A 23,444-nucleotide genomic window follows, 5' to 3' on the forward strand; every position below is an offset into this window, starting at 1 on the left:
GAAGTGACCAGCAGGGGGCGCCGGGTGGTGAGTCCCAACCCGGTTACGTGCGCCTAAGAAATAATTGTGATATAATAATTGTACAATGCTGTGCACTGAGAGCAGGGGAATTTCTTCCTGATCATCATATGCTTACAGTCCTCAAGCGTGAAGTTTAATTACTCATATAATTACATTTATTGTGTAGAAACAAATGCTAAAATTTAATGAAATATGTACACTTATGTGCTGCAGTATATAAGTGTAACACAAGTAAAATGCAAAGAAACCTCTCTCTCATATTTTGCTTGGCTTTACTTGACTTTTGGTGCTCTCTTTTTTTGAGGAAGTCTTGAGAGCACTCTGTAAAAGGCAGCAGCACAGCAGGGAACATAAGGACATTAAAGCTTATACTTGTGAAGAAAATATTTTTACAGCCACCTTTTAGGGTCCATCTCTTTTAATTTTGTATAAAATGTTTCCCTGTGAACACATCTTATACATTCTTCAGCCCATCTGGAAACAGCATGAGAGATTTGAGTTGGCAAATCTTAGATTATTCCTAATAACTAAGCCAGGCAGGGAAGTTGAATGGTTTTGTTGTGGGGGGGAAGAGGTGTGGGGATGGTGGCACAAATTCGTCCCACCATTTTCAGTTCTAGATTCATAGGTTTACAGTTAACAATGGCAATCGCTATAGGAGATATAATAAAGACATTAAAATAGTATGTTTGAAAACAATAGGGAAAAAATGAAAGTGTTTTTAAATATCTTCACTTCTATCAGGCTACCAGTGGAATAATCCATCAGTCCAAATTGGGACCCGTGCTGACTTATAATAAATGTGAATAGATTTCAGCACTTGCTACTACCATGCTGGTTACAGGGATTTGGACATGGATATCAAAGGTAAACTTGTAAAATGTGAATGTAGATATCTTACATTACATCAAAATAACTGGCATTGGTGTCATGTAAATGAAGAACAGTAAAAGTGATTCAGGTGGGTTTGAGTTGTAGATACGATTTGAGCCAGTAAGAAGCAAGTACAGTTTCGTTTCTGTGAAGTGTTTTAGGGGCAGTAACCCCATGAGAGTATTGAAACGGTATTGTGTCTTCTCTGCTCAGTAAATGTCGACTATAGCTATATTTAAGAATTAGTACACAACAGATTCTTGCATGTGTGGCTGAAGGAAAAGGGCAACAAACAGGATGCTAGCTTATATCAGATGTATTACTGGTGGTTGAAGCTAATGGCATCATACTACCTTGGCGGAAGCAGATACTTGTCCACGCTTCAAGACAAAGTTAAGGCTAGAACTGCCAGTTTAATTAGGACTGCATAAATGCAGGGGAAGGGAGCCTGTTTGTAATTACTCTGATATTTGCAAACTATTTTTCTTTGTCAACACTCACATGATTGTAAAACTATATCTTTTGTTGTCATTGAGAAATATAGTAAAGAACTTTACACTTCTAAACTATACCTTTCCTCCCCAACTGCTTAAAGTAATCTAGTGCAGGGGTAGGCAACCTATGGCACATGTGCCAAAGGTGGCACGCAAGCTGATTTTTTCAGTGGCACTCTCACTGCCCGGGTCCTGGCCACCGGTCTGGGGACTCTGCATTTTAATTTAATTTTAAATGAAGCTTCTTAAACATTTTTAAAACCTTATTTACTTTACATACAACAATAGTTTAGTTATATATTATAGACTTAGAGACCTTCTAAAAACGTTAAAATGAATTACTGGCACTCGAAACCTCAAAAATAGGAGTGAATAAATGAAGACTTGGCACACCACTTCTGAAAGGTTGCTGACCCCTGATCTAGTGAAATAGAAATTCCTAATGTAGTGCTTGATACTGCTGACTACCCTTAGGAGGGTTAGGACTGTACATAATATTCATGGTGGTAGATCTTCTGTTTCCAAGTTGTAAACTATCATATATTACTATTTTAAAATAAAGCAAGTGAACATTGCTACTCTTGAAATATATTTTTCAAGACTTTTGATTAGACGTCTCCTGAATACTATTTTAACAGTTGTTAGTTACAGCTGTTAATTTTCAGGCTTCGTGCATTGGGGACCCATAGCGGTGTTTTTAACATAAAACTCTTCCATATTATATTATGTTATATGTGATAGTGTGTATAGACTTGTTTGTGAAGACAGCACAAAGAATATCTTGTGTACTGTCTCTTCACTATCACTGTACTTATTCTATTGAGGAAGACAGTACACCCATGGAATCTACAAAATAAAATGCAATAAGTTCCCAAATAAAGACGACTGAAAATCAGACATTTAAGAGAAAATAATTTACTTATTGAGAGGGACTGAAGGAAACATTCGAAATGTGATGGTTGAAACAGACTTCAAGGCTACAGGCAGATTGTTCCATGCCAACTGGTCTGCCAAACCATTTCCTTATGTTTTTAATTTGCAGATGTCCCTATTGTTGTAAAACCCCTGTAATCCAAGCCCAACTTCTAAACTGATGTGTAAATTGTGGTGATTCTAATGTAAAATCTTAGTAACTTCTTTCAATAATATGGATGGTGTTAATGCTATTACGACAAAAATGCATCTCCTTTACACAGTTAAGTGTTTATATAGTTTTAGTGTGTCAATGGTTCGTTTCAGCAGCAAATTGCACGTCCTTCACAAGAAGAAAAGGTAGAAGAAAAAGTAGAAGAGGAGAAAGCAGAAAAAACAGAGAAAAAAGAGGAAGAAAAGAAAGATGAAGAGGAAAAGGATGAGAAGGAAGAATCTAAGTGAGTATATGTGATGGGAATGAACTGTTTTGTTTGACTTTTTTCCTAATACAGTTGCTCTTTGCTAGTTTTTTGTTACTATTTATTTAGGGAATTGGTATTAAATGGAAGCAATAAACCTGGTAGTTAATTTCACTACAGAATTTCCTTATTTAGAGTTGAATTATTGCTGATTTGCAGAAAGAATTGTTCTATGGCATATCTGTTTCTCTCAGACTCTTTGGACCAGTAAGATTAATGGAAAATCCCTAAAGTTTGGATGGAATTTTTCTTGCCCTTCTGAAGTTTTTTGTTTCTGTTTAAATGTTTGCTGCTGGTGTATGTGGTGGTGTTGTAGCTGTGTAGGTTACAGTATATTAGAGAAACAATGTCTTTACACAGAGCTCTTCTTTAGGTCTAGGAAATGTACTCAGAGTATCACAGGTACAAGGTGGAACAGCTTGTTTAGCATAAATAGTTAATGCATTTCAAGGGACCATTCAAGGTGAAGTGGCCCACTAACACTACTGGTGCTTATCTTTCTATATGAAAATGAACATTCTATTAAAACCAATAAGGACATACCTGGTACCATCAGTAAGGAAATGTTAGATTTTTTTTTCCCTTTGATTTTTAGTTAATAATGGAGTGTAGCTCCATTTGTTTTTAAATAAATTCTGATTTTGGGAGTGGAGTGGGAAATGAGGAGCCTATTTTACTGTTAAATTGCTTTACAAACAAGTATTCTTTCCATCAGTACTGAAAAGCGAGCTTACACTTGGTTCTTATATCTATGATTCAGTTTCACCAATACCTGCCTATGAAGTATACTCTTTATTAATATCCATGTTGAAACTTTTCTTTTAACTTTTTTGTCTCCACTCCAGAGAAAACACCAAAGAGAAGGATAAAACAGAAATTGCAGCAGAGGAAACGGAGCAGGCTACTCCTAGGGGACGAAAAACTGCCAACAGTCAAGGTCGTCGTAAGGGCAGGATCACCAGATCTATGACAAATGAAGCTGCAGCAGCAAATGCTGCTGCTGCTACCGAAGAGCCACCACCGCCTCTTCCTCCACCTCCAGAGCCCTGTGAGTAGTATTAATGTAAAGCACATTGGGATCCATCTGACAGAAAGGCGCTTTATCAATGAGATCATTCTTTGTGCATACAACACATTTTCCATTTTGGATACAGTGCTTTTTTTCCCAATTCTAGTCATTTATTGACAAACAAGACCATCAAGAAGTTTATCAAACTTCAAAAAATATGTATTGATATGAGCAGATGTTAAATAAAATCAGATCAGATGTTAAAACTGTATAAGAGATTATCAATAATTCTTACTGTACAAAGACTATTTTTCTCTAAGTTTTCAGGGTTAGTGCTAGATCCTGCAAATGGATCTATATTAACATGGATCCATTTGCAGGACCTAGCCCTAGATGGTTACTAACAAGCAATTTAGGCCCAGAATTTGATTTACTTCAATATTTATTATCTGGAATGGATCTCTCGTTGGCTTGTTTCTTACTCCATTATGTAGCTAAGGAATTTTCTGTAAAATATTATTTTGGTGGCACATACCAGTAGACCATGTACAGACTCTTGTAGCTGGCTGAGTTCCTAGAGGAGTGCACATTCCTGCTGCCATAATCTGATGATGATGCAGAAACAAGGAAGTAAACAAAACCAAGCCATGCTGGCTTATGCATTAGAAATACAGAAAAATTAACAATGAGAGGATTTTAAAAATAATATTAAAATAAGGTGACAGCTGTCAGCAAATGGCACTATTCTATTACTTGAGCTTTTTCTACCCAGAGGTCAAGCTGAGTTTGGCTCTAGCTTGCAGATGTTATTCAAAGTATGAATAACTATCCACAGTAGCATAAGATTTTTCCCCCATCATTGCAAACTGCCTGCTGTTGGGTACACCAGCATTATACTGGTTTGTGCTATTAGAGTTTTTAGCAAATCTTTCCCTGGTTATTGCTCATGGAATCTGACCCTCCTGAAAGAGCACTGTAAAAGAAGAAAGTGAGTGCTCATTAAATTGTAAACATCAAAGATTGGCTCGTGGATTTATCTCACCAAGTATGACCTCCTTTTGTTTCCATGTTCTTAAACTAGGACAATAAACATCTTCGTATAATCTTTTTAACTTTTTTTTTGCAGTTTTATGAAAGCTCACATTGAAAGAGGGGATAGCCGTGATAGTCTGTATCCATAAAAACAATGAGGAGTCCGGTGGCACCTTAAAGACTAACAGATTTATTTGGGCATAAGCTTTCATGGGTAAAAAACCTACTTCTTCAGATGCACGTCAGATGCACCCATGAAAGCTTATGCCCAAATAAATGTATTAGTCTTTAAGGTGCCACTGTACTCCACGTTGGAAGTTTTTGAATGGATTGAATACTTTCTGCCCTATTCATGTTATCTACCTTTGTTTTCCTGTTTCCTGCTAATGCTTTCTATATTATGCACAATGGCAGATAAACAAGGATAAATTTGGGGAAAGAGGGGTTCTAGTCTGTGAAGAGGCTGAGCTGTCTGCAGTGGCTGAACATTATTCAGAACAATATTAAACCTGAGTGACACCAAGTCCAGTGAAATAAAGTGGGCGGAGAATATTTTTCCCTCTGAATTGTTGATTGCATTTTTTTTTATTAGCATAAATTTTTTTTTTAAACTTTCATTCATTTTTCTTTGCTTATGATTGGTTGCCCAGATGAGTGTAGGAGATTAATATACAGGAAATGAGTGTAGGAGAAGAGGCTTCAGCATGCTAAGTAATTAACTATTCCATTCTCTTTCAGAGGAGTCAGTGGAATAATTCCCTCCACAGAAAAACCCCTTGAATACTTTAGAGCATTTGGGGCTGTTTTTTTTATTCTTAGTTTCCCTGTTTTTTCCACAGTATGCTGTAGTGTTTTGCACCCCCTTTCATTCTCTCTATTTGGTTTGTGTTCAATAGTGTCTGTTATAGCATGCAAATAGGTATATAACAGAAGTCTGAGATAGGCTCTACAAAATCCCTTCAGAGCCTTCACAATATTTTATATATAAATCCTTGCTGCCTGAAGTGTTGCAGAATATAATGTGCAGAATAAGAGTGTGATAAGTACAAAATTTCCTTTTAAGAGAAATGCCCAGGTGCTCTCACTAAACTTGTCCTCTTTCCACAAATCAGTTGTGTGGAGTATATTACAATAGATGTAAGACTTAATTAGCATCTTTTATCTCTGAATCTCAGTGCACTTTAAAAAAATGGCTTTGACATGGAAAAGAGGCACAGAACTCTTGTCACTTACCCCAGGTCACACAGCAAATCAGTAGTAGAGGTGAGGCTCATGGTGGTCCTAAAGCCCAGTGCCTTTTTCTAATGACTTAAGTGTGCAAATTATGATTAGAAGAACAAAGCATATGGATGCTGTGAATAGTTCTATTTTTTTATTGCAGAAAGAACTATAACGTGTTATTTGCCTTACAATATGTATAGTTCTACCACAAAACTCCTTCACTACTGACTGTAGAAGAGTCCTTAAGGAAGAGACTTTGCATACTATGTTTTTAAATATTCTGTATACATCTATAAAATCTATATATACATCTATAAAATATTAGTGGCAAGCATGACTTTAGGGTATCATACATACGTGGCACTAAAATAAAATAGTGGTGCTGAAAATTTTTGCTTTCAGACCTTTAGACTCTGAGGGCTTTCCAGAGGGTGGGATTTTGTATTTTGCGAAAGCAGTGAGGTAGCAGGGTCTAGTGAAATGACTGAGATGACAGCCAGAACCTCTTGAGTTAATTTCAGCTCTGCTACTGTCAGTGTACAGCCTTAGACAAATCACTTAAATCTTGCTGTCTTATTTCCTTACTTGTAAAATGGGACTAACCATCTTGCAGGGGTGATTTAAGGACTAGTTAGCATTTGTTACAGCACTTTGAAAATGTAAGATGGTATAGAAGTGCCAGTTATATTTCCATTTCTTTATATTTCTGTCTTTCAACTCTCTGTAGTCTTTTAAGGCAAGCCGTGTGCTCTAGTGCCTGGGGGTCAGGAGAAGTGTGTTCTATATCTGGTTCTTCTACTGACCTGCTGTATAATTCTGGACTAGTAGCTTCACCTTCATATGCTTCTGTTTCTCCCATGTATTAAATGGGTCTGGTTACGTTCTCCTTGATAAGAATAAAAACCGAAAAAACAAAACTTTGAGCTATACAGATAAGGGCTATATATGAGCTCAGTGCTTTACATTAATGACTTGCTTTAAAAAAAATATGATTATTTGCATTTCTTTTATCTTTGACTGTGACTGAGACTTTTGGTACCCTACTTGTGCCAAGACCATACTTGGTTTTTCTCGGAGCATAACATTAATATGACACTTGGCAGAAATTGGAATTTGGAATATTTTCTAATGATTTTGTTTTAATTTATAACTTTAAGCATTAGCAAATAATTGTGTGGGTTCTGAGTTTTCAGTGATATATTGGGTACCATGTATTTCACAGGAACACTAGTTCAGCCTTCAAGGCTATTTCACAGATTGTGTCTGGATACTTTAATAGGTGACAGTTTCCTGAGAGACCTCCCTACAACATGGCCTTTTGTGTAGCTGGATAATTTATAGTTCAAGAGTGTGGAGAAACAATGTTAACCTAGGGGCTTGAGGACAGGACTGGGAATCAGAAACTCCCAACTTCTAATGGTGGTTCTAGCATGGCACTGACTTGCGTTGTGGCTTGGGTCATGTCATTTAACATCTGTTTCTCCATCTGTAAAATGGAGATGAGAATTTTATTTGTTTACATCATTTGGATTTTGGGAGCACTGCTCAGTGTTTGAAGTAATTTTGAAGAGAATATTACATAAACGTATTATAGTGATTCTATGATGTGTGGCATGGGAAGTGAAATACTCCAGCATTTACAGATGTATGAGGACAAACAGGTTCCTACTTTCCATGAAAATCTTCAGATTAAAATATGCTATCAAAATACTCCCTAAGAATCAAGACTTTAGATACTATTATTTTATCCCAAGTCCTGTCAGGGGACTGGCTTTTTGTACAATCAGGCAGAACAGAGTTATTTATTGCAACAAAAACGTTGACTGTTTTAGTGGGTGAATATGGATGAACCTTTTAGAAATAGCCTGGCTTCTTAGAATATTTATTGTCCAGAATACTTTGCAGTAAAAACAAGCCTCAAGTTCACATTTATAGTAAACTTAATTTAAAAATGGCTCAGATGCTGCTGTCAGTAGAATTAATCTGAGTTTAATTAGATTTTTAAAAATTTCACTTTTTCTGGTTGTTCAATATAGCATCATAATTTCAGTGCAGAGATTATAATTTTGTATATAAACTTCCTCTATTATTTGTCTTTGCATTGGATTATTGTCTTTGTGCTTTACCTGACAAGAGAAGTTGATGGCATCTGAGAATTCATGGATGGTTGTAGCAACATGCAGCCTGAGAGATTATTCTTGAAAGAAACCATATCTCACGAGCTATTTTTTTATGTGGGTTCTGCATTGGTTAAATTTTGAAATTGCTTCAGTACGGTAGAAACTGTTTATGAAGACTTGTATATTTAGATACCCAGAAAATCAGAATTTGTGTGGGGGGAGGTTGTTGTTTAACCCTGAACTGTGTCAGAGGGGTGTTGTATCAGATGTGAATCGTGCCTTTGGAACTCTCTTCCTCTTGACATCCGTGGGGCCTGATTTATTGAGTATTTTTAAATCAAAGCTCAAAGCTTTGTTGCCTGTTAATGAGAGATAAGAAGTATTTTAGTCTGTTAGGCAAGCTGACTGGCAATATTTGTGTGAACTGCACTGTAAGAACTGTGTCTTCCCTAATGCGGTATTGGACTTGAATTTAGGAGGAAATGGATTACATTATTTTTAGGAAAACTGGGAAGCAAGTCAGCACACACGATACCAGAGCATGCTATACTTGAGCAGCTGTTTACAAAGCCGGTAACATTCATGTATGTTAACGCAAAACAAGATATGCCAAATTCTATCATCTTCCATGTTACATAGGAATTTTCCTTTCTGAGAATAAACATTTTGGACATCACATGGGTTTATAGACAAGCCAGTCTTTAACATCTTGCTCTGATAAGAGCATGAAGACTCCTTTCCCACCCCTAGTTCGGTGTAATAGAAACTGCCTGCCTCCACAGTCCCAGGCGGCTTTCCCAAATAGCTTGGACAGACCTTAATGTAAACATATTAATAGATTGGTGCTGAAAGGGCATATCCTGGTCTTTTCTCTGTCTAATGAGTCTCACCGTTTGCTATTTCAGCTTCTGTAGAGCCTGTGGAGACCTCCCGCTGGACAGAGGAAGAAATGGAAATTGCTAAAAAAGGTAATCCTTCTAAAGCTTTGGTTTCACTTCTGGTTATTAATTAGTCTCTGCGGTGCTAATTTGAATGAGTGAGGTGGGGGACTCTTTCGTTCTATGTTTGAAAGGAGCTTTTTCTTAGAAGCAGATATCCACACTAAGCAAACCAATCTTCCAAACATGCAGATTTAGATGTTTTTGTTGGCTTTCCTAATCTGTTGGAAAAGCTATTTGGTTTCAGTTTACAGCTATGGCCATCAACAGTCCGACAGAAAATGGTTTTACAAAACAGTCTCTCTATAATTATGAAACTGATGTGAATGAAAATTTGATTCTGAAATTTGCTCTAGGTAACACCCTCTTATAAGTCACATAAATACCCTTTCCCTTAGATGGATTCTTCTATCTGAAATGTGAATTTACATTGTAACTTGGCAAGGAGTTTGGCAAATTTTAATGTACCAATTGATTACTACTTACCAAAAATAAAGTCTTTAAGCTGCACCATTCATGTTATTGTATTGGTGCTGCTACTGGGGATTTGTCATCACAACAGCTATTTTGAGCAGTGGTTCTCAAACATTTGTACTGGTGACCCCTTTCACAAAGCAAACCTCTGAGTGCAATTCCCCCCCCCTTTAAATATATAAAAATGTGTTTTTAATTTATAACACCATTATAAATGCTGGAGGAAAAGCAGGGTTTGGTGTGGAGGCTGACAGCTTGTGACCCCCCCATGCAGTAACCTTGCAACCCCCTGAAGAGTCCCGACCTCCAGGTTGAGAACCCCTGTGTTTGAGCATTGTCATCTGGGGAGGCAACTGTGCTGACAGCTTTCTAACAGCACTAGTTAATTCTTGCTAAATATATTTTTAATTTACTTTTTCTGTAGTAAGTCTAAAAACCTAGCTAATAAGCGCATGGGAGGGAATGTGCTTACTGGTTCTCTTTCAGATATTGGCAAAACTTTAGAATGGGATCGCTTCAGAGGCATCCTGCTATGCTTTATGAAGTGCAGGGCTTTTCGTTCGTTATTGCAACAGGAGTCATTTTAAGGACAGTGTGATTTACCCCATTTTCTTGCATCTGTGTTTGTGTTTTTAAAGTGGAATTTAAGTGTGGTTTACTTGATTTCTGGTTAGCCTGTTTATTTATCATGGTAAATATTAAGCGTGCATTTTGTTTAAACAGGGTTAGTGGAACATGGTCGCAACTGGGCAGCAATAGCCAAAATGGTTGGAACTAAAAGTGAAGCTCAGTGTAAAAACTTCTACTTCAACTATAAAAGGAGACATAATCTGGACAACCTCCTTCAACAGCACAAACAGAAAGTGAGTAAATCATGCTGGATTAAACCATCTTTGGAGAGAATTTGGTTTGGTCTAACATTAGGCATTGAGGCTCACAATAGAAACTTCAGCCTCCCATTTTGTTTCATTTCATCTGTGTTTGCTCTGCAACAGAAACCTTCTAGCACTTGGTGCTGCTTTTCATTGCCCGGGTAGATAAACAGTGTAGAGGTATTGGTCACTTTAAATGTAAAGGTAGTAATATGATTTTGCATTTTTGGTATAATACATTTTCTCCTGAGGATTTCCAAAGTGTTTTGCAAACTTACCTGTATAGAGGGCTTAATCCACCAAGAGCATCTTTGGATTGAAACATGTAGCTCTTAGACAACACCAACAGTGCAAAACAGGTACAGATGGCCAGTGAAACATCAGTAACTGAATGCTGCTGCACATAAAGCTGAAGTAAAACACCAAGGGTGGGATTTTGAAAAGCACAGTGCTGGCCTAACTTAAGTCAATATCAGCAGGAGTAGTTTGACTTAAGTGGGAGCAGAGTTAGGCCAATGCTTACAGCCTTGGAAAATGAGTGGATTATGGCACAGTGACACTGGTTGGCGTTACCTAGGTATGTTAACATGTGAAATAACTACTGGTTCTGCGTGAATCTGAAAGCTTTTGTGCATTTGGCAATACTGTATTCCTCTTTGGCCCCCTGCAGTACTGCCTGACTTAAAACAAGGTGTAAATCAGTGCTGAAAGAAACACTATTGCTAATTAGGGGATCTTTAACTTCTAAATCTGATATAAAGTGGGGAGAGGATGCATTTAAAATTAATATATGGAGGTTTTCAAGGTGGAGTAAATCTCAATTCTTTCTGCCTTAGTCTTCACGAAGGCCTCGTGAGGAGCGGGATGTATCACAGTGTGAAAGTGTGGCGTCAACAGTCTCTGCTCAGGAGGATGAAGATATTGAAGCATCCAATGAAGAAGAGAATCCAGAAGACAGTGAGGGTAATTACTGAAATGTCAGAATTGGTTTGGAAGGAAACTTCTACTAGCACTAAAATGATCCAGCATTTTAGTTACCTGTGATGTTTGACCACCTGCAGAAGTTGTCACTTAAAATGATCAAAAAGTTGCACTCTATTTCATTAAAATAGTCCAGTGGAGTTTTCAGACTCTTACTGTAGGGTTGAAGTTTAGCAGGTGGGATTACTATATCTGTCTGAATAAACTTAAGCCCAAAGCTGACTGTGAAGAGTTACAAAAGGATTTCACACAACTGGGTGAAGGACAACAAAATGGCAGTTGAAATTCAGTACTGATATGTGCGATATAATGCATGTTGGAAAACATAACCCCAACTACACATACAAAATGACTGGATCTAAATTAGCTACCACCACTCAAGAAAGAGATCTTGGAGTTATTGTGGATAGTTCTCTGAAAACATCTGCTCAATGTGCAGCGGCGGTCAAAAGAGCTAACAATATTAAGAATCATTAGGAAAGAGGATAGAGTATAAAACAGAAAATATCATAATGCGAGTATATAAATCGATGGTATGCCCACTCCTTGAATACTGCATGCATGCAGTTTTGGCTGCCTCATCTCAAACAAGATATATTAGAATTGGAAAAGTACAGAGAGGGGCAGCAAAAATGATCAGGTGTATGGACCGTCTCCCATAGGAGGAGAGATTAAAAAAGACTGGGACTGTTCAGCCTAGAGAAGAGATGACTAGGGGGCAATATAATACAGGTCTGTAAAATCATGAATGATGTGGGGTACATAAATAGGGAAGTGTTATTTACCTCTTCACATGATACAAGAATTAGGGGGTCACCCAATGAAATTAACAGGCAGTAGGCTTAACACAAACATAAGGAAGTACTTCTTCACGCAACACACAGTCAACCTATGGAACTCATTGCCAGGAAATGTTGTGAAGACCAAAACGATAACTTGATTCAAAAAAGAAATAGGTAAGTTCATGGAGGATAGGACTGTCAATGATTATTAGCTGTGATAGTCAGGGAGAAAACACCATGCTCTGGGTGTCCCTAAACCTCTGACTGCCAGGAGCTGGGACTGAACAACAGGCAGATGGTTCACCCTATACATTGCTGTGTTCTGTTCCTTCCCTCTGAAACATCTGATACAGGCCACTGTTGGAAGACAGGATATTGGTCTCTATGGGCTACTGGTCTAACCCAGTGTTTGTAACTTGATCGTATGACAGCAAATGGCAGCATAAAACTGCCCTTGTTTAATAAATAAATAAATAAATAAACCATGGTGAATCATTAATTTATAGTCTTTAGCTAGTAACTAGCCTCTGAAAAGTTTCAGGCAGGCAAATACTTACCAGCTTTTTATGTTGGCTGCAACTATTCATAATTGCAGACTCACCATCAAATCTGTATTTTGACCATCCTTACATAGAACTGTATTCAGTAACATTCATAAACTGTGAATCAGAGTATTTGACTTAATGTCTCATGACGCTGATGTCTGCATGTTGTTCAGAAAATTGTCCATCTTTATAAAAGCCAATAATTAGTAATGAGGTTTTTAAAATCATGGAGAAGCTTTAACAAGTTAGAATCGATGAGTCTTTAAATTTTATCAAATCTATGTGTTTTAACATAGAAGATTAAAAATGTTTTGGTGAATTTGTCCATTAAAACCTGTGAAGTTCCTTTGCTTTGTGGGTCTGTTTAAACAGAACCACTGTCATTTTACCAGGCGTGTACTTTGTCTATAAAAGGTTACGTACGTTAAATGACAGTTGAGAGAACCTAAACCTTTCAATTAATGTGTAGGTTGTACAGTGTTCTATCTACTTTGCAGTAGACATCAGTTGAATGGGAAGGGCATGTAGATGCTCTTTCTAAGAATACCAAAAACTTGTGAGGATGTTATATTTGAACTAAATATTTCCTGTAAAAATGTTTTTTAAAGCAATGAGTATTGATATATTAAAATAAGACTTCTGGATAGAATGTTGTGCTATATTATGCAGCCATGGTTCTCCCTTAGCATTTGTAGTTTATATTCAACTTTATTACATTTTTGTTAGGCAATTTTGCCTTAAGGTTCCAGTTTACTGAAGTTATTTCTGTGGGACAATGACTAGAATGAAAGATGAATAAAAGTTACCATTTATTTTAAAATGGTACAGAATGTTGTTAATAATACTATGTTACAATTTTTGCTATAGATAGAAAGCCTTAGTTTGTCACTAGCTGTGGTGCACAGCATTGTTTTCTGAAAATTTGTCAACTCTGCTGTGTGAAAGCCAATAGCAGACTTCTCATGTTGCATCCTGTGTTTCAGTGGGTGGATTCCAATTCTAGCCTGTATAGCCTGTGGCTAATACCTAAAGCTAAAATAAGTTTTGAAAGAGATTTCTACAATATGCAATAAATCTGTGTAATTCATGTTTGAAAATGAGTTGCTTGGATTGCTCACAGATGATAAAAAGCTACCCATGTAAAGTCATCACTTGCATTAGGTGCGAAATTAAGTGGTAAATGATTTCTTGGGGCGGGGGCTTGTAGTCGTATTTGTACTGTGGGATACCTAGTATATTTGTGGGTGCTATAAAATGAGAGGAATTGTTCGCTGTCTGTTAGAGCTTGTTAATTATATTTTGAGAGCTTATGCAAGAATGTCTTTCAGGTGCTGAAAATAGTTCAGATACAGAGAGTGCTCCATCTCCTTCACCAGTGGAAGCTTCCAAACCCAGTGAAGACGCTATGTCTGAAAGCTCTGCTTCTAGGATAACCACTGAGACAACAGCAGAACAGGAATCTGCCATTAAAACTGTACCTAGCACATCCCCCTCCTTGGCAGCCCAAAGTACACAAACAGCTGAAAATCAGAATATTGAGCTCCAAGTTAAGGAAGAAATAAGTAATGAGGCAGAGGAGCCAATGGAGATGGACAGTAGAAGCCACCCAGCTGAAGCTAAGCCTGTGCTCAGCCTTCCAGTGCATACCAAAGCAGAACCTATAGATTCTGAAATGAGGTTACCAGAGAATATTCAAGTGAAAATAGAGAGTGATACCAAAGAGAGGGATTTGGAGAAACCCAAGGAAAAGTCAGAACCTGAAGAAATGGACTTTAGCCTGTCACAGCAGAGTAGTACAGCAAGACCAGAGCCCAATTCAGACAATGATTCTAGTGCTACTTGTAGTGCTGATGAAGATGTTGATGGGGAACCTGAAAGACAAAGGTGAGTTTAATTATTCAGTTATGAGAAAGACAGACATTAATTTAACCTTAGAGAAGATGGGTGAGGTAATATCTTTTATTGGACCAATTTCTGTTGCTGAAGAGACAACCCAAATCCTACTTGGGATGTCTGTGACAAAGGATATTCAGTTACATTTAAACTACTAGGTCTCTCTCTCTCTGCTCTTTCTCTGTATATATACACACATGAAAAACATTCTTCTTAAAAATCCTTTTATGTAACTGAAAGACGCATTGTTAAAGCAAAATATGGAACACTTTCCTATGTTTGTGTGTTCTTCATTTTACCACTAACACTCAGTCAACTCCCTGGTTCGAACTTTGAGATTTTTAGTGTATGCACACGTGCACGTGTGTACAATAAAAATATTTTGTAGTTGAAACATTAAGCCATTTTTCAAATGGCTTAATATTTGGCACCATGTTCTGAATTCTGCTTTCCAGAATGTGGACAAGTGTCATGAGTGATGCTGCTGCTTCGTTCTACAAGCAGTATCCACTCCTACTGGGAAAAGGGACTTTCAGAAAGAAAGGTATGTGCTCTTTCAGAAAGGAGAGTCTTAATACTTAAGAGCAGTGAGGGACAGTGTTGATCTAACAGTATGCCCAAAACCCAGACAAAATATTTGCCTTCAGCAAGGAAAATTATAGTCTGAGTTCTCTGTGATAGTCTGGTGGATGGCCAGCCATCAAAAACCACACTCCTGCCTGGAAAGTTAAAGGAGGAGGAGGGAAATTAAGCCATCTGGAGTCTGTGCCGAGAGTAGGTTACATGTACGTGTAAAGAAGTTTTTTGGAAAGGATAGCACCTTATTGAAAACAATGAGAGAAACTTTCCAAAGCATAACAAAAGGCTAGATACTCCTGTCAAGAGTCTCCATAATATGTAATCCTGTGTTTCTCTTCTGAGGGTTGGGGAGAAACTATTGTTGCTTCAAGATTTTCTGGCACACAACATAATTGTTGTTCAAAAATCAGTTAAGGCAGGCAATGATCTACCCCAAAACTAAAGTGGTAATTTGAAAAATCTTTCCCACAGCTATTTTCTAAGAAAATTGGAGAGAATTCTCATTTTAGTTAAACTGTAAAGTGGTTTTGACACAATGCATTATGTACAATGACACAAATCCAGAAAAATATATTTTGAATGTCCTTTATTATAACTTTAATTAGTTTGAGAGTGTGATGTAATGGAAAGTTCATCTGTTTTATGTGGAAAGTCGTGATGATTCCTCATTCATAGAAGAGATTATTCTGAGTTATGCTAGTATGTTACTGTACCTGAAGAAGCAGAGACCTAGAATTTCCCCTCTTCTTTCTAAGTGTATAAGTTCCTATACCACACTCATCGCTCGAGTATCTGAGCACATTCCAGTAGTGCATTAAGCAACTGTGACATGCAACATCTGTCACATGTTTGTTCTCATATCCTCTCCCCAGGGGGAGAAATGTGTTCAGGGAGTGTCTTGTTTTTGTAGGGTTTTATTAAATATACTTGTTGCTGTGTATTACATTTAATCCTGCCTTCTTTAGGAAATGTACCATGCACTTGGAGCGGAAGATGGTGATTGGTCTTAGTTCCAGAGTCTTGTACTGGTCATCAAGAAAACTGTGTCTCTGCACAGACAAGCTTTAGGCTTTATTGTGGAGAGATCTATGGTGCCAGAGGATTGATGTTATTGACCACAGTCTTCTAGGTGTCCTGAGCTGAGGCCACTGAATCCCTTGAAAATAAGGACTGAGACTTTGAACTTGGTTAAAAAAATTCTGTGGGAAGCCAGCATAGGGAGTGTAGGGCATGTCTGATGTTCCTGAGGTTACCTGTGTTGCTGAGGAGATGCATTGCAGGGGTCTGTATTAGTTGGAGTTTCCTAAATGCTGCAGTCTTCATGCCCAGGTATATTGCATTACTGTAGTCCAGTGAAGAAGTAGTAAAGGTTTGAATAACTGAGCCCATTTCTTTGCCCAGGGTGGGACAGAGTCTCCTAGCCAACTGGAGATGATAGAAAACATTACTCATGGATGCTGCTATGTGGAAGCTTAGTGTTAGCGAGGAATCAGCATACTCAGGCCTGGACTATGGACCAAATTGACCAATTGTGGTTATGTACTTTCAACCAAAGGAAACTGCACTGTGACCGCAAACCCTTAATTGCTTTCCTTTACCTGCCAGCATCATCGCTGTCTTGCTCAGGTTCAGCCTCATCTGTGAGCTGATCTTGTCCAAGCCTGGGACTGTTTTGGTGGTAGTAGTGTGGTCTCATGTTGTGAAGGATAGGTAAAGATGTGTGTCATTTGCATATTGCAGGCATTTGAGTACATGTCATCTGACCAGTTCACGTAGTGGTTGCATGTAGGTGTTGAATGGGACTGGAGAGAGAAATGATCTTTGTGGGACTCCACATTTGAGGGTATCTAGTGGTGAAGGTGAAGTTTCCAATCACTGTTTGTTGGCGTGTCCCTCCCAAGAAAGACTCAAACCATTTTAACGCATTTCCTTGGACTCCTGCCACCTCTCTCAGGCATACTGTGAGTGACAGTGACTACTTGATCTCTTACCAGGTAAAATGGTGACAATAGATTTGTTGAACTCTAGGAATCGTATAAAAACTGTGGTGAAGAGTGCTTTACAGATGCACTAGACAGGTTTTAATTAGCATAATTCCTAACATGGTAAAGTTGAGAAGAATCTACAAAATGGGATTTCCAGTAGCTATTGTCATAATTTATAGGGCAATTCTATTGCTTCCCACATTCTGTGAAACTGTAAGTAATCTTAACTTGCACAGGAGTCGTCCTACACTTAGGCAGTAGTTCATACTAGTTGTGTACAAGTGATGATAAACCACATCTTCCTCTCAGATTTAAGCAAAGAATATATCAGAAGTTTTTTATTCCTCTGAGAATGTAGGTAGTCTGCTACAGTTATGATCAAACCTCTAAATTTTATAATTTCTTGATGCATTTTATAGTGGAAGCTCTACCATGTTAAATAGGATTTTTCTCTTCATTTTGTTAATTTCTCAGCAGAAAAGTCCTGTAAGTTCCCAGAATTTCAAAATGTAGGGCAAGAGTTCATAGTCTTCTGAAGTGAAGGAGGCTTTATCCCTGGAAATATTTAAAACTAACCTGGATAAACAATTGGAAAAATATAATGTAGAGGAAAAAAATATATAACACGACTTCTGTCTTAACTGTCACCATTTTATTTCACTCATCAACTAAAGAAATTAACAGCCAAATTCTTATTACAGCTGCAGAATTAAGGAATTTAAAATTAGAACATAAGCAGACTTATTGAAATATTGCCATCCACTTGTTCTTGTCTCTGGTGTGCATTGTACTGTGTGCTATTTTGATGTACAAAAGATTATGTTCTTTTTCAAGTGGCTGCAGCATGTATTCCACTCAGGTTTGTTTTGTGGGTATTCGTGCAACTTTTTGCTTTTACTTGCTCTTTGCTTTTCAGTTATTTAATTCAGTACGGGAGTACTTTTGTGTTTAATCCTATCAAGATCTTGTACTTTATCTAGTTTTAATTTTCTGCTCTCTCCTCCTCCAGAATCTTCACTATGGATTCAAAGCCTTCACTTTTAAACCCTACTGGATCTATACAAGTATCCTCCACAATAAAACAAGGGCAGATGGACTTGCAACAACTTCACCATCGAGCTGCTGTAATACCACCTATGGTATGTTCTTAATGTCATTTGAAGGGGAATCTGCGGTATCCATAATTCATTTTATGTAACATTTTGTTATGAAAAATAGTGAGAACTTGTTTCTTTGTCTTATCACAGTACATTTGTGATTGAGTTTAAATTACAATATTAATGCAGAACAGTTAGCTTTAAAAACACCCAGAAAAGTTCTGATGCTGCCTTTGAAGTGTATAGAAGTAGATTACATCCTTTAACATGGAGCAAGTAGACATGAGTTATTGTCGGCAAAAGAGAACTACTTTGGTAAATGTTCAATATGTAATATACAGATGTTGTGTACTTATTTTCTTTCCTTTTAGGTCTCTTGTAGCCCATGTAATGTATCTATTGGAACACCCATTAGTGGTTATGCTCTCTATCAGCGGCATATTAAAGCTATGCATGAGTCAGCATTGCTGGAGGAGCAGCGCCAGAGGCAGGAGCATATAGATATGGAGTATAGAAGTTCTGCAAGCCCATGTGGCACCTCCAAGAGCCCTAATGTTGAGTGGGAAGGTAGGTGACACTTCTTTTGAAAACTCAAGAACTAAGCAACTCGAGATATTGAACCATGGGTCAACTTCTGGATTATAAACTGCAAGAATCAGTTACTGGAATTTACTAGATCCTTTGCTAATGTTTTGTCTCTGTGTATGTTGATCACCAATTTCATGGAATAGATTTCGTACCATAACTAGCAAGCAAATTACAAACTGCCCTATAGTGCCTTACATGTAGTTGTGTGAAGAGAAAAATACATCCTACTGTGCGCCCTTCTTTCGTTAGGAAAGGGTGTACCAAGAACCTTGTACTGTGGCAAGGCAATAAACTAGTCTAGAATTAATGTGGTGGATGCAGTGATGCTATAGGTGCTGTTGTCTGGACCCCAAATGTTTTGAGAGTCAATGATAAAATCTCTTCCAATGTTGTACATCATTGGGTGGACCAACTTGAATCCTTAAATCAAACTTCTTGAGTTAACCTATTGAGAACAAAAGAGACACAAGGTGAGTGAGGTAACATCTCTTATTGTACCCCAATTTCTGCTGAAGAAAGATAGACGCTTTTCAGCTCCACTGAGTTCTTGAACAAAGAGGTCTTCAGAATGTTAATAAACGGAGAACTATTATTTAGGACAGTGGTTCTCAACCAGGGGTACGTGTACCCCTGGGATACCTAAAGGTCATGTTGGGGGTTGTGGTAAACATCTGTCTCAAATCTGGACTTAGAGTTCAACATCTGAGTGTTTACTGTGAATCTCCCCCAAGCTTATACCCAGCTTGGATTTTATCTCGCTGCCACCAACTAGGACTATTTAGGGTTCCTAGTTACCCCGAGTCACCCCAACCTTTCCCTGGGGGACCCCCAAGACCCAGAACCCCTGGGTCTCCCTATCTCAACGGGAAAACAAGCTCTTCCCCCTTGTCTCCTCGTTATCTGCTCCCCCGCTTCCCCCTCCCTTTTCCCTGGGTGAGCCTGGGCGATGCAGTACTTAACTCCTTGAAGGCAAAACAAAGAGGGAAATCACCCTCCCCCTGAGGCGATGCATTCAAATCTAGTAAAGCTAATATAAAGAGATTTTCCACCCCCCCTTCCTGTAGCCTCACCGGAGAAACCCCAAAAACCTCAGCCAGGTTTTAAAAAAGAACTTTATATAAAAAGAAAGAAAATACAAAACAATAATACTGCATTAAGAGATCAATACAGGCTCTTGCTTATAAGAAAATATGAATAAACAGTCTGATTTAAAAGATAGCCCCCTTTAAACCAGTCCAGCAAATCAACACACCTGTAAATACAACACAAAGCATATAACAGCCTATTTGCCTTGTGGCCTTTGTACTCACACTTTGTAGGAAAATATTAGAAAGAAATAGGAGTTAGCAGAAAAGATGTTTCCTCCATAGCTGGGAAAAACAAAAGACCTAGAGTACACAATTCCCGCCCCTGACTTTTAAAAAATCCAGTTCTCTGATTGGTCCTCTGGTCAGGTGTTTGGTTCCCTTTGTTCACCCTTTACAGGCAAAAGAAAATTGACCCTTACCTATCTACTTATGACAGGGGTACATCAACTCATCTAGATATTTGCCTAGTTTTACAACAGCTAAATGAAAAGCATTAGCAAAGTGCAAATTAAAATTTCATACACACATTGACTTGTTTATACTGCTCTATATACCATACACTGAAATGTAAGTACAATATTTATATTCCAATTGATCTATTTTATAATTATATGGTAAAAATGAGAATGTAAGCAATTTTTTTTCAGAAACAGTGTTCTGTGATGCTTTCTTGTATTTTTATGTCTGATTTTGTAAGCAAGTAGTTTTTAAATGAGGTGAAACTTGGGGGTATGCAGAACAAATCAGACTCCTGCAAGTGTACAGTACTCTGAAAAGGTTGAGAGCCACTGATTTAGAATACCTTGAAATGTACATCCTCCTTCTACTTTTTAAGAACAAATGTTGTGTAACGTCTGACTCCTCTTACAGTGACGTAACCAGCACTAATAACATGAAACATCTTAAACATTTTGATTTTTGGAAGACAGTTTTGTTTTCAGCATAAACTGCAGTTTTAAATTACATTTTATTGAAAACCTCCATTAATTTTTGCCAAAGCAAAAAGAATCATTGGTATGTTTGAGAATGGCAGGTGTTTTGAACAGTGGTGTACCTGTTCTCTTCCAATCACAATAGTGAGGAGAGAGCTCGTAGAGAACTGTTTTTGGAGGAGGTTCCTTTAGAATAGGTGGAGGAACTTATGGTTACCGTTGCAAAATTCTAGCTAGCCAAAATACCATTTCTTTGAATAAAAGTTGGCATTGTCCGTAGTTTATTATGAAGTGTTGGAAAGTTTGAGGATGAAGTTCTCTGCCAGCAAAATTCAAGATTTCTGTGGGTGCCAGCAAAAAAATGGGAAGAATTTGATAAAATGTACTTGAGTCCTAAAGAATTTAGTATTTAAATTCTGAACATTAGAATAGTTTGGGATATCTACAACTCTTTAAGAGCTTCTGTTCCTTGAAGTCTATTCTGCAACTGGGATTTCTCCACTATATTCAGTGCCTTGGAGACAACTCATAGATTCTATTTTAAACTTTATAGTATAGGTTTTAGGATATTTACACAGGATGCATAAGTAAAAGGTCATGTAATAGCACAAACTTATTGAGAATCTACAGTGCACTTATCTGTGATGTACAATGGTAGAGACATTAATTATTTTTTTTGCGGCATGATTAGTACTGTTTAACTGATGAGGTTAAAGGTGTACTTTCTCAGCTACAGTAGGCTAGTTCTGATTCATAATCAGGTATTCCTGAATGATACTTTCACATTCCCTTTCTTATATTTGCGAAACAAAATTGAAGTTCTAAACTCCAGACAAATCTTGATCTTAATTCCCTTATTTCTAGAGCAAAATTTTCTTCCCTTTTCCTAATCATTGTTTTCATTATGAAACCCCAAAGACATTCACCATATAGATGTATTACTCTTAAATTGACTAGGAGCAGCCCTTAACTGGTGGACAGGAGTATGGAGATCAATAGTAATGAGTCGTCTTCAGTCTAAAACAATATTTACCCTAAAATCTTGCTGGCAGGATTTAGAAGTAAATATTGTTTAAACCAAAAACGGCGCTTCTCTACTGAACCTTCTCACATGGCTTGAGTTACACTAGTGCTGTTTGTTTTTAATATAATTATACCTGAAAGTTTTTTGTCTACATCTGTGAAAATTTGCATTATACAATACAGAGTAAATAACTTTGATGCAAATTGAAGCAGGGAAGAGTGAGTTTTTTTTTAACTTCTCCCATTGAAAAAATGTGCATAACATTGCAAAAAAAAATTTCGCCAGCTTTTTTTTTTGCTTCAGTAATAAACTTATATAATAATTTTAAATTATGATATTTGCCACAGTCAGTTGTTCAATGATATTCAGCTCTATTTATATGCCTTCAACTTCTAAACACGTGTCTGAATCTGGAAGACCCAAAAAGACTAACAAGGCTAAATATACTCAGTTTCTAGGGATAGCACTTGAATAAAATTAAATGACAAAAAGCTGGTACAGGAATCAGTGCACTTTTGGTTTAATATGCAAAACGGTCTGAAGTCTCAGTAATTTCTGATCCAAAGACACTTATTTATCTTGAACCCTTAAAGACATTTTGTGGGAGGGAAACTGATGTGGAAGCTCCCTTTATTCCAGGAAGGGAAAAAGTCTCATTGTTAGCTGTGAAGTCTTTCATTTGCATCAGTGCTCTGATTAAGTGGTATTGTGTATGAACTCTTTACTTATGTGGTCTAAAAAGAGCTTTTGGAATGAAAGCATTTAAACATCTGACAAGAATGCACTTGACTTTAGAAGTCTTGTCACTTGGCTGTTGTGATCCAATTCTTTTCACACTAAATATTTTAATACAGGGTAGTTCTCTCATTATGATAACCTTAAATTTTATAGGAAAATCAGTTGCTTATATGCCTTATGTTGAGGTCAAACGAGCAATAGAACAGGAAGCACAGGTGCAAAACACAGCAGGAAGGTCGGCATCGCCATACAGGCTATCTCCAAGAGAAGTCAGTAAAGCCTCGCCACAGCCTGATATGAATGCAGCTCGCTATAGTGTCCCACCAGGTAAATATTATCTGTTTTGGCAGTCTGCCTTCATAGGTTAGACTTCCATGATTTAATGTAGTATTAAACTTTCTTTAAAGGATTATCTACACTAATGAAAGATGACTGACTTTTTTATAAATAGACCTTCCTTTGTGAGTCTCCAGTCATGGGGAACATGTACCCTCATGTTTTCATTTTGCATCAGCAGGTTCTGTTTTCTAATGTGTATTTTCTTAACCAAATGTGAAATCTTACGGTATTGGGGTTTTGAAATTTATCAGAGCTCCAGCACAGAGCCAAAACGGCACAGGAAGATTTTAATTTAACTTGCAAAAAAGAATTCTCCAATATGACATGAATAGGGGAAGGAAAAAGTAAAGTAGAACCTGTTATTATATACATTAGTACCTGGTTAGAAGTGATTTTTAATAAGTTCTAGCTATTATATCAACTACGGA

At 37.4% G+C, this 23,444-nt stretch overlaps 1 protein-coding gene across 17 annotated transcripts in view; it reads left to right on the top strand.

The window, feature by feature from the left end:
* The window catches only part of NCOR1 (nuclear receptor corepressor 1), a 115,472-nt gene that overhangs the window by 64,578 nt on the left and 27,450 nt on the right, over positions 1-23,444 (top strand). For 7 of the 17 annotated variants that reach the window (XM_032784296.2, XM_075074007.1, XM_032784249.2 and 4 more), the window contains 9 exons: positions 2,628-2,758; positions 3,625-3,827; positions 9,067-9,129; positions 10,297-10,436; positions 11,282-11,408; positions 14,082-14,637; positions 18,220-18,349; positions 18,679-18,874; positions 22,831-23,004. In XM_032784296.2, coding sequence (XP_032640187.1) covers positions 2,628-2,758; positions 3,625-3,827; positions 9,067-9,129; positions 10,297-10,436; positions 11,282-11,408; positions 14,082-14,637; positions 18,220-18,349; positions 18,679-18,874; positions 22,831-23,004 — 1,720 coding nt within the window. Of the gene's footprint in view, positions 1-2,627; positions 2,759-3,624; positions 3,828-9,066; positions 9,130-10,296; positions 10,437-11,281; positions 11,409-14,081; positions 14,638-18,219; positions 18,350-18,678; positions 18,883-22,830; positions 23,005-23,444 lie in introns of those variants that run through there. The other 10 variants (XM_075074003.1, XM_075074004.1, XM_032784311.2 and 7 more) reach the window with 4 other exon arrangements.

This window comes from Chelonoidis abingdonii, chromosome 20 (assembly GCF_003597395.2).
Source record: "Chelonoidis abingdonii isolate Lonesome George chromosome 20, CheloAbing_2.0, whole genome shotgun sequence".
Classification (NCBI taxonomy): Eukaryota; Metazoa; Chordata; order Testudines; family Testudinidae; genus Chelonoidis; species Chelonoidis abingdonii.